This window comes from Corella eumyota, chromosome 2 (genome assembly GCF_963082875.1).
Source record: "Corella eumyota chromosome 2, kaCorEumy4.1, whole genome shotgun sequence".
Classification (NCBI taxonomy): Eukaryota; Metazoa; Chordata; class Ascidiacea; order Phlebobranchia; family Corellidae; genus Corella; species Corella eumyota.
In genome coordinates, this window is record NC_137491.1 from 7,196,597 (window position 1) to 7,209,289 (window position 12,693).

Genomic DNA, 12,693 nt, shown 5'->3' on the forward strand with positions numbered 1-12,693 from the left:
TTAAAAAATGATTTAAGTAACTTTTGATTCGATAAATAATAGATTATGTTTAAAATATTTTAATTCCCCTTTTTATTAATTATAAAAATTTTTTTTTTATGTTTTTGTATTTTTAGATCTAATAAAATGGTTTTGAATACAATTGAGTAAAAAATGTAGAAAAGGGGGCTTTTCTGCTTACGTAACTGTGGTTTTGGAGTTTTTTTGGAGTTGCGTTTATTTAAATGTAGATATATTTAGAAAAAAAATGCACCGAATTAAATTTTTTTCAAGTGAAATTGTAGATCCTGTTTTTAAAACTCCTATTTCCGTAAAAGGAACAACATTTGCTCAACCGAGGTCGGTTTTCTTTCCAAGCTGAAAAATATCCATAAACAGACAAACTACAAATAGGAGTAACTTGTTATCTCTTAAAACAATGCGACCGGACACTTTGGCGCCGAAACTGGCTTAAAATCTTGTTAATTGCTTTTACAAATATAAAAATGACGCAAACAGTTTCAGGCTGTAAAAAACAGTTATCGACAATTTACAAATTGTCAATATTGTTTTCTAGTCCAAGGGTTAATTGAAGACAAGCTATATTTAGATACTATGCCTACTTGTTTTTAAAATTAAAGGTTACGATTTGCACATTGTTTAATACCTGTTGTGTATTTTTAAACTTTTTCGACTTTTTTTTTGATAAAAATCACAACAATGCCGACCAGATGTGTTGCGTGCGCTTCGCTCGCGATTTACTTGTTGTCGTATTATGACGTCACAAAATACTTGTCCCTGCGATAGGTCAGCGCAGGAAGTAAAAACGTGTCATCATCGAATCAAAGCCACTCCAAAAACACGACGCAAAGTTAAAGTTACATTTTAAGTCCGTTCATAAAAGACAAAACAATCCCGGCGAAAATTGTAATTAAATAACGCAAAAAAAATTCAAAACTCAAAAAAAAAAAAAAATTTCCGATGTAGTTTTGTTTCAAAATAATTAAGATTTAACTCTAATTCTTGCAAAGTTTTTATTTTTTCAAACTGTTTACTGAAACAAATCAGTTGTTTTCAGGAATTTAAAAAATTGATTTACGGCGCAAATTTTTTCGAGAACAGCAAAAAAACAAAAATTTCGTTTTATTACGTTTTTGCACGTTTTTATTTTTCCAGAAAAAAACGAGAGATCGTGACGTAACAATGGGATCGCGCTCTAGTAGAGCATGGCAGAGCCTCCAAATAAAGCGAGGAAAACGTTCGATTGGGCAAAGCGGTCAATCGCACGATATTACGGCGACAACAATTTGCGATTGCGTGTCTACGATTAAATAAAAACAGTCAGCCTGTTATTATCTTTGTGGAAAAATATTTGTGTAAGGTGCTTTGACCAGCTAGTGTACAAGGGTTTAAGCCATAGTATTTCCTATACAATGTAATATTCAAGAAGAAAAACAACCAGAGATACTTATTTTTGTGACACGGTTATTTGTTTGCGTTTATAAGATAAGTGCATTAAAGGCACTAGTCTGTAGAATTCTGATAAAGTTGGCAATTTAAATGTATAGGGAAGTGTATTTGGTTTATTTTATTAAATTGCAGACTGATTTTTTGCAATAATATATGTTGTTTTAATGGTGCAGAAATGTTGAGAATGGTTCGATGGAGTTCGATTTAAGTGAACTGTTTAGTTTAATGTTTACCGAGTTATCAGTTAGGCGGGTGGCTCAACACCTACACAAAAACTAATACCAACTTACAACATTCACCTTAAATGACCTTACTTAATTTTAACTACTCGATCAGCGCCTCGTAAAATGTTATTCCATCTCAATGACTTTAAATCTTTTACTAGCGAGAAATAAGTTCGTCGTTGAAATGTAATAAACTTTATAAGTAATCGGCTGTTAAAGAGTTATTAAAGAATTGACGAATTTGCCGTATATCAATCAAGTGAAACTGACGGTTTTTCCATTAACTTAAACAGCAAGCGACGTCTAAATTTATATGACATTTTAAATCAATTTAGTCTCGGTTTTTGACCTTCGTAGATATGGGCTCTGGGTGGCAAATTAAACCGAGTATTTTCAATGACAGATAGGGTTTAAATCGGAGACATTTCTCTTCGAATTAAAGTGGAATTGTTGATTTTTTCTACTCGAGAAATTGCTTTGTAGTTTTCTTGGTGGCTTTGATCTTAAATCACTTAATTTCGATTTTGCGGGATGAAAAACTAATTTGGTTTATCTCCGTTAAATCTGAATTGTTTAACTTAGGAATTATGTCGTTAGTGTTGCAAAGTTTAAAAATAGAATACGAAATAAAATGCAAAAAATTGTTAACCGCATATTTAAAAAAAAGAAAGTATTTTTTAAATTAAATTCCGAAAACCTTTAATTTGACGTCATATTTGTCAAGTGCTTCTGCTAAATAATCACGTTTTTGTGCTGTTTGCACAGAAATCTTGTAATAACCGTATAATTAAATTTCGTGACGTCACCATTAGGCAGCCTACGTAAAATTGGCTCAAAACGGAAAGTGAAATTAGAAGGTTTGGGGATTGTTATTTTAGCCCGGCAGATTTTTGTATTTGTTATTGCATTTGGCCTTTCAAATTAAAATAAAAATTTAATTTTAATTGACAGGCTATGATTGCTTTTATTACCTGCTATTAATAAAGTCGTATTTAAGGCTAAGTTATTTATCGCTATGTAAAGTAAAGTGAATGTAGAACACTGTTGCAGAAGGACATGTAAATTACTATTACATAAAACAACTAAAAAAGAAAAATATATTACAAGATATAAAAGGTAGCCAAAATCTTAGCTAAGATATAAATTGCTGTCTAACTTTTAAATGTCATTATTTTTGCTTCTTTTGTTCGCCGGAATTTCTTGATTTCCATGGTTTTTTTTGCTGATTTCCATGGTTTTGGATTTCAATTCAAAAGCACACAAGCATTAACGTTAACACAGACCTTAGTTGACCTATTTGGTTACGTAATTAATACTTAAAAGACGCTTAATTGTTGCCCTGTAATGGTCGCGTGCTAATAAGATTGTACGAAGCGCTTTACGTGCAGAACTCATAAGATTACAAAGACAATATTTAATTTAGGTATGATTAACCTATTTTATATGACAGTAAAAACGTAGCTTAGGCAGAATATTTTTTTATTCGATAAATTTTAGACAATGTTTATTATCCACCTACAGTCTAGACATTAAACCACATAAACAAATATGTTAATTAACAAACCAAATGCTTTATAACGCAGGTGCACACTTACCTATCTTAGGTTTTTATCCTACCTTTGCACAAGTTTACTAATTTTTTAAAGGTAAGCTTATTAACGTTTCGCGTAAGCTTTTTTCAGTAGCAAGTTGGATTTTTTAAGGCGCTAAAATGCAAATTAATACATCGCGGTTGTGATCCTTAATCCGAGGAAAAGTCAATTAGGTATCTAAAGCGGTCTTGCTTTGATTTAACGAGCCTGTTATATGCATTTAAATCATTTGATTTTTATGAGGACGGCGCTTTGATGAAAACTGCATTAAAAAGTTTGTCAGACGATGTTTATTAAGTTGCGAAGCCTTTTTGGCATGCTTTTAGATGAAAGAATATTTAACTCTACTTAATGAAAACAAGTCATATTTATTTTTTGTTTCACTAAAAAATTATTTTGTTTTATAGATAGCACTTATGACTTTTTAAGATTATGTAAATGATGAAGTCTTTATCTTAGCTTTACTTAAATTGTTAGCTTAGCTTTACTAAATTTAAATTAAACAAACTATTTTGTAATCAATTTGAAGAAAGGGGTAAATTTAGTTTTAAAAACTTGTTTCGTTTTGTTTAAATCTAAAGTACCTACGCGCATCAAAACAAATTATTTGAATTTAATTAAACAGTAAACTTTAAACGTGAATTATGTGGGATTTTAGATGAACAGTTTCGATCAAGTGCCTGGAGGTCACGGACAAATGTCGTGACTGATTTATGCCATGCTTAACTGCTTATTAATGTGAATTTATTTATTAGTTTATAATGTGATCAGGCCATAAATTACTTAATTTGGCGCATAAATTACGTTGTTATAATGCTTTAATTTTATAAGCGTAATAATGTTATAATATAGAGTCGAGTTTAAGTGTCCATAGCATTATAAATCTAGTTTAAATTTTTAATTTTATCACCTAATTACATAACGACTTTCAAAACAAACATTTTTAAATAAAACATGCATAAAAACGAACCACGTTGAGTTAAAAGAATGCCATGGCTACTTAACTTTGCTGTAAATATCAAATTCCAGTACTTTTGCCTGTTAAGATTAAGTCTATTCTATTTCGATTAGCAGCGCGTCGAAGCAGACCGTAAATAATTGTTTTTTTTGGAATTTTTTTTGTTGTAATTGTTTTCTGAAAACATTTTCGAAAAATTCTCATGGTTTTAAATTCGTTTTTTTTTTATCGCAAACAGCCTTGCAAAAAAGTGGTTTTTGGTTAGATTTGCTAAAAAGACTATTAAATAAAATTAAAACAATGTTTTCGAATTACTTTTTTGCAGGCTTTTATAAATTTTTAAAATTGAATTTTGCTAAAATTTTCTTTCAGCCACAAAACTTTCCTTCGCCAGAAACAACAACGATGGTGACCACTGCACTGGCCGCTGACCCCGTGACCTTACAAAATAACAATTACCCCCGATACCATGACAACACCAACATGGGGTCGTCAAGCGGGGTATTTACTCCAGCGTACGCTCACCCCATGCATCAGCCTAAGCACATGGAGCGACAACATTTACAAACACAATTACAACTGCAAAAACAAGAAGAAAACGCTCGTAAACAGCAACAGGAAGAATTTGAGAGGCAGCAAAGAGCTTTAGAGTACGAAAATCAAAAACTTCTACAGGAACAACGACAGAGAGAATACAACAGACAAAAAGAGTTAGACCAACAACGCAGAAATCAATACGAGTCTCATCTTCTAATACAGAAACAACAAGAGCGAGAATTTTTGATACAAGAGGAAAAAAGGCAGGCCGAGCGCGAAAAACAAGAGCAGTTTCAGCTCCAGTTTGAACAGAAACAGAAAATTTTGCAAGAAAAACAGCAATACGTCACGCAGCCCCCACCAGCGCCACGCGTGGACAGATTTCCAAAAGATGAAATTGAGTCAAAAGCAAAACAACTTGAAGTCCAAAGACGAACATCGTAAGTGAAAGTTATTTTTGTTAAATTAATATTTTGCACAACTTTCTTTTTAAATAATAACTTAATTTTTTTATTAACTTTGTTTCAGTCAACTATTCAGAAATCATCTAATGTATTTTTCGTAGGGTGAATTCCTTTTTTATATAAGGTGAACTTAAAAAATCTAAACACTTTCTTATTTACCAAAGAAAACTTTCACTAATAATTTATTAAGTCAATACTTACCACAAACAATTCAACACGAATTCTCAATTAACTCTTATTTATAAACCAGCTTAACAAGGCTGAAATTAAAATACAAATGACTTGATGTCTATAACCGTCGGCGGTTGTACTTTTATCTTTATTAAGAAGACACACTAACAACCTTGTCACCTAGCAACGCACTTATTACTTTATTTACGTCATCGAGTCAATGTTGAATAACTGTCTAAACAAATAGATTATTCGGTTAACGAAAACGGTTTTACTTAAGTTTTTAGCCAAGTTTCGAAATACTTTGATGCCAACCGGAATGTGATGTTTATATCGGGTTTATTGTTTGTGTGTAAAATGGCTTTTATGTTAATGGTCGTAAGATTTATATTGGTTTAAGTGGGGTACACGTTTAACGCGCTAAATAGGAGCTAAGGAATTTAAAGTGCAGTTTATTCTTAAAATGTTTTTTTTTTGCTAACATTCCATCGGAAAAAATGGCTGATAACTTTTTGGCGATTGCTAAACTTATCCATCAAAAAAAAAATTATTTATTTTAATTTAGTGAATAAAATATTAAAATTTATTTTACTTGCAATAGATTAAGCATGGAAGCATTGGACGCTAGAGTGGCCGTCGCGTCCCAGCCTCAACTGGTAACAGCACATGCACTTGGTAAGACGTCACAACCTGTCAAAGCTGACGAGTTGCAGTCCCAACTTGATGAGTTGGATCAATATATTTTACAACTAACTCAGCCTTATGAAGAGCCAGCGGCAGGTTTGGGACATTTAAAAAATTTTTCGAGATTTATCTTGAGTGTTGTTTAATGGTATCTAAAGGTTTATTCCTGATAAGTTTCGATTTTGTAAAGTGATAACCTTTTAGTGGTTGATATTAGAATTATATTGATTCATGGTGAAATAAAATGTTAGTTATTTCAAATGTCGTAGTAAGGTTATGCAACGTTTTTTTAATATATTTAAGGTTAGTGTTAAAGTTTTTTTCAATGTTCTAATCGTTGTAGAAACCGTTAATACCACAGCACCACCGAAAAGAAATAGCGACGTGGTGAAAAGAAATCGCAGATCATTCACAGTGGAACTTGAAAGGAAAATGGATCCAAATATTCCACTTTCACCTGGGGATCTAGTCAAGTATTTAATATTTGAATATCTTTTAAAATAAATTTTTGATTTTTTTAAATGATTGTAAATTTTTTAATTTTTTTTTTATGTTCAGTTCTTCGCATTTTGCCAAGGAAGAACCGCCACGACCTCCATTACGATCGCAAAGCAGTTACAACTCCGTTTCAAAAAGGTTGTCCCAGGGCTTCGATTTGGCTCAAACGATTCAAACGGATGATAAAAACGGTAAATACTTTTTTTATATTTTGTGTAACTAAATAATTTTATTTTATCCTTTTTAAATTTTTGCTATTGTTGTTATCTTTATTATTGTTTGTACAAATATGAAATTCTGTTGATTTTGAAATAACGACAAACAACCAACGAAAAATTGTGGACAGTTATTTATGAAGCAAGGTTGAACTAATGGTTTAACGTTTTATTACCTTGTTATTTGCCTAACAGTTGGCCTACATTTTGTTTTTTACATATACAAAATTTAAAAAAAAAAAAAGATTTTGGTTCTGACATACAAACTCGAAAACATTTTATACTTTGATAATTAATGTTTTTAACATTTTGTTTTTGTTTTATTTTTAAACTTTATTCATCAGGATTTATTTATGATTTTATTTTCTGTTTATATCAAAAGTTAAGCTGGAAAACTACCAGATAATTAAAACATGAAAGCTTTTATGTAAATGAACAGTACTTTGATAATCCAGCAAACATAAACTACTTTGATCAGATTAGATTTAAAGTAACGATGATATTCTGGCTGTCAAATAAAGTTGACCCCGCGCTAAGAAGATGACCCAAAGATAAAATCACGTGACATTTTAGCGCGGTGTTTTGATTATGACGTCACAATGGTCATTTTAATACCAAGGACAGATGCGTCAAATGTTAAGCAAACGGACGAGCGCAAAGAGAGAGCGTGCTGGAATTTTAGTAAACTATTAACTTTTTCTGACTTGATTTTGCTGGTCTTACTAAGTTATAGCGGTTTTTGCTCGGTACAAGCGTTTTAGTGGCCAGCAAACATATCCAAAAACCGTGGAAAGAGCAATTAGAGGCCTCTTGGTTAAATGTTAGTTGACACGAGCTTGTGCTTTTAACGTTCGAGGCAGTTAGTTTAGTGGGACCCGAAAATTGATTCGTTTTTACAATAACATCGATTTCGGTTAAGTTGTTTACTTTTTATTCTTCTCATTTGACGTGTTATACGTGCCAGTGTCTTTGGAAGGACCACTCTTTGCCAGCAAAATCGATGCAAATTTAAGTACGCTTTGCTCTTAAAGGGTAACGTTTTAATTTGTTGATTTAGGACTATTTTGCTAAGGTCGGGATTTTTAAAGTAAAAAGGAAATTTGTTTGTTAAAATGAAAGAAGTCAATACTTTAAGAACTGAGACTAAACGTGCACTATATCATTTAAATGCGGTATTCAAATTAGAAAGCCAGCTATTATATATGGGTGATTGGGTACGTTTTATTAAAGTTTACAACCATTTCAAAACCGGTCAGTTTTACCTTTAAAAATCACAAAAATTTACGCTTAAAAAATGCTGATTCAGAAAATTAGTCTACATTGGTTTTTGAAAAGATTTTACGAGAAAAATTTTTGAGCGAAATCGACAAATAAGTGCGCATTAAAAAGTAATTGGTGTTTTGTTATTTATTTTAAATGTAACTATAACACGTTTGTTTTCTAAAATATTATTTAGAATAATTTGTTTGGTTAATGTGTAATATCGTAACAGGATGGCGCGATATTTTGGTCTATATTTTTACTTGAGTTAGCTTACTAGTAAGGCAAGTGAAAGAAAGATTGTATTTACCATAAAAGGAGTTTATCGGATGTGAAGAGATAATGTTTTGAAACAAAGGTCATTGATATGTGAAACTTTATTTAAATTAGTCCGAAATTAGTTTTAAGTTTGGCTATAATTTATATTTCGTCTTTATTAAAATTAAAAAAAAAATCTTGCTGGTTAGTTTTACTTTAGATATAAAAGACTATTATAATTGCAATTAAACAGAAAGTTTCTTTTAAATGAATACCTTATTTAGTCATTTAAAAAATGGGTTACATAGGCATTTGATAATAATGTTTATCATTAATTTTGAAAGGTATGTAGAAGGAGTCTGTTTTGTTAATTTGTTTATTTCGGTTCTTTAAAAGTGAAACAACAGACACATCATTAAAACAAAAAGAAGCCACTCCTAACTAGACCTATGTGTTAGATTGATAGTCACAAATTATATTCAAGTATAAGTAGATGACTTAACTTAGTTTATAAAATGCGATATTTAATTTTTAGTTAAAATAATTTAAAGCTTATTTTAAAATACCTGTTTAGATTGTTTCAATAGAAAAAGCAGTATCAGTATATGACATGTCAATCATTGTTTCCATATAGATACGTGACATAAAGGCAGACTGCCATATGCTTAACACTATTTACGTCAAATGATAGATAAGAGAAACAGTAAACACCTAGCAGTTTAAACAACTTGACATTGCGGTTCAAATCGTCCTAAATAAAATAAACCAGCCGTAACAAAAATAGATCTAAATTCACTCAGAACCATCCCTAATCACGTTAAATGTGTTACTAAATAGGTATGAATACGTGTGATTATAAATAGTGCTTTTAGAGTATTGGTTAAACTTGTTATAGTATAAGTATAGGATGTGTTGGTATATAAAATTCCACTTTAGAGCTCTTCAAGTTTGTATTTGTGTATTTTGCTGGATCGTGCATCTGTATGATGTAAGATTTCAGTATTTGTTTGATGTGTTGATTGCAGTTTATAGTGTGTATTCACATCTAAAGATTTTTTCTAAGTTACTTAAATGTCCGTGGAAAGATATATAAGCAAATTTAAAATTAACCATGTTATACAGTTTTTAAATAAAGCAGCAGATTTAAGGATCGTTTACAGTTTTTTTGCGGGAAAAAAATATTGAGAAATTCTATCATTACTTACTAAAACTTTTAAGTAAAAATTTAATTTTAATATATTTGACAATTTCTTGATTCAGTTAACCCCTTTACTTTTTTGTATAATAAAACGACTTATTTTAAAATAATTTTAAGTAAAATTAAATAAAAACGCTTCTAGATTTGCGATAATATTTTTGCACTTATTAAATTATACCCAAGAGAGTGGAAGAGTACGCAGTTGGCATAAACTATAGATAAAAATTTAACTAGCTTAACTTTAATTCAATTAGGCGCGTAAACAAAATTTATTTCAATTTCGTTATTTGAGTTTGTAAATAATAAAGCGGCGTAGTCTTAGTTAACGAAAGAAAAAAAATCAATTCTAGTTTAAGCATAAGTTAAAAAACATCTTTTTAAATTGCTGGTGATATACAAAAAATCGATATTTTTTTAATACGCGCAAAATAATTAAATAAAAAAACAATGTCCGTAAACAATTTTCTAGTAGTGACGTCAATTTTTTGTCATCCTATTAGCTTGACCCTCCGCTAAGGTCGAACACATGCACGCTTTCTTATAAACGTCAAGCGGGTTTACAACCAAGATACGTCACCGCATGCGAAATCGTATTACGGACGCACGCTCATTTAAATATATTAAAACCCTGCTTTAAACTCAGTTGTAAGCCAGTTTTTTACGACAAAACATTGTATGCAGTATTTTGTTTGCATTTTGTTCTGAAAAACAAATTAAATTTTTATTGATTGAAATATTATTTATTTTAAGAAATTCGTATTAGATATAGTATAAGATAGAATTAAAGCCTATATCAAAAAAATTTTTAGATTTATTTTATTATGACAATTTTTATTTAAATTTTTAGTTTGTTTGTTAGTAAGTTTAATTAAAATTGCGTTGTAAAATGTAAACAGCAATCAGAGGCATTTGATTGCAATTATCAGTCTGTTCCGATTCCTGCGAAAATTGTAAGCCGAAGTGACGACTTTATTTCAACTATTAATTGCTTGTCGATTGCTAATTAACTAGCTCTGGTCAGTGAGTTTGTGTTATAACGTGCTGGTGCGACAATTCAAGTGTAAACTACCCTACTTTTACGACGCGCAGTTGACATTTTCAATCGAAAAGGACACAGATAGCTGTAGGGGCGTTATTCATTTTTGATTTGTCGGCTATTAGAGTAGGATCGCTTAAAATGACTGTGTTCGGAAATCAATGCAAAGCAATAGAGAAATAATAGTAGGAAGTTGTCCGTCTAGATTGCCTAACGATTTAAATGAGTGCATTAGCTCAAGTATTTAGAATCGTGGGAAAGTCAGATTTAGCGCTTTATCTTGTATACCTTAAGATTCAGCCAATCCCAGAATATTCCTAATTTTAACATTTTTCAAATATTTTAAGTGGTGTATTATGGAATTCAGGTTGTATATTGAGTAACTTTGGCTCCAAATAAGGATATTAGGACCGTGGAGAAATGCATATATAATTTTGCGCAACGTTTAAAACGTACAGGAGCGCAATTCCTACCTATTATACTAAATGTTGTCCAAATCTCACCCGCCCTATCAGGTATTACCTAAATCCTGTTTACCGTCAAATAAAACAAAACTCGACTACCGTAGCCTTTATAAGTCAGGAACCAGTTGTATTTAACTTAGCCAGGGAAAGGGGATGACATCATAAACCTAATAAGCTAGCAATCATGCACATCTCCGCGATTAGATGATAAAATACATGAGAGTGGCTCCACTTTAATGTTTTATCGTCATAGCAATAGAGCATAATATGAAAGTGACGTAATGGTGTAAAAGTCTAAATAAATAAAACTTTGCTGACATGTTATCGTGTATTTGATATAAACCCTAGATAAACAAAAATTCGATTTATATTAAGTCAGTCAGTGAGTACCTTATTATGTAATATTAGGATTTCTAAATTTGATTTATTTATAGAGGGCCACAATGTACGGAAACAGAGTTTAGAGGACAGTTCTAAACCGCTATAAACCGACATGCCTTCGAACCCTCAACATTTTAAAACGTGTTTTATTGTCGTTTTAGTTTAGCAGGCAATTTGTTATTTGGCCTTTCTCTGCTCGACCTTATTCTTCTCATATCTGGGAAATGTTATCATGGCGCCTTTGCGAAACTTGAAAGTTTGATCTTCTAAGCCGTAAAGATGTCGATTTAGATCTTGCAATATGGTTATAGTGTTTGTTGAGGTTATAATAGGACGAGGAATTTTTTTGTTGTTTTACGTTGAATGTTTGACATCCGATGTACGATAAGTTGTATGTTTAAGATATCTCTTACGAATAGTTGGCCATGAACAAACTACTAATAAAAGTACAAGTTGCGTGACGCGATATTATAACTCGAAATGTAAAACAAGAATTTTTTAATTGGAGCAACTGATAAAAAAAATTCTATTAGTTTACAGTAAGGTCAATATCACTTCATTAACATTTCAGAATTTTGTGTAATTACCGTGATGACGTAGTAACCTAATGTTAAATAACTTGTTTTATATTTTATATAGCATGTAAACATATATGTGTAATTGATAAAACATTTAAGCAAGAAGAAGAAAAATACAAGATTCAGCAATTATTTTATGCTTATTTTGTGAAACGAATAGAATTTATTGGATAAATCAGAAGAAGTTGAAAAAAAAAGAATTTTAAAAATCTTAAACAAGATTGGATTATAAAAATGCGTGATGACGTACAAGATAGTTATGCCGAGTTGGAGCGAGTTTTAGCTGAAATGGAGGCTCTCACTCCAATCCTGAACGCCAGGGATGCTGCACGACACTCCAGTTTGAGGGGAGGATCTGTCAATTCCTCGGATCACTCTTCTTCGTCATCTTCCGAATCAAGAGACGATGTTTGGGTTAAAAGACTCGATGTTAATGAGAATGATTTTTTTGGTGAAAAAGTGTCACCGTTTGCTCAGAGTAAACCAGTTAAATCTTCTTCGAAAAACTCAAAGAAAAGCAGCAAGTCTCAAAGAAAATCTCGCTTGGCGTCTGTGCCAGAAATGCGGTCACAAAAAGAGTCGAAACAGAAGGCTAATGCTGTCCTAATCAGCAAGCCAGCGCCTGTGCGGGCATATAATCAGACGAGACGTAAAATGACACAACCTGAAAGGCGACATACATTAGCGATCAACGAGAATTACGTCAAATACGACGACCCCGCTGAT

At 31.4% G+C, this 12,693-nt stretch overlaps 1 protein-coding gene across 2 annotated transcripts in view; it reads left to right on the forward strand.

The window, feature by feature from the left end:
• LOC145743622 (uncharacterized) overlaps window positions 1-12,693 on the forward strand; it is a 45,947-nt gene that overhangs the window by 15,518 nt on the left and 17,736 nt on the right. For both annotated transcript variants that reach the window (XM_082561625.1, XM_082561626.1), the window contains exons 9-12: window positions 4,596-5,200; window positions 5,997-6,175; window positions 6,423-6,552; window positions 6,638-6,768. In XM_082561625.1, coding sequence (XP_082417751.1) covers window positions 4,596-5,200; window positions 5,997-6,175; window positions 6,423-6,552; window positions 6,638-6,768 — 1,045 coding nt within the window. The remainder of the gene's footprint in view (window positions 1-4,595; window positions 5,201-5,996; window positions 6,176-6,422; window positions 6,553-6,637; window positions 6,769-12,693) is intronic.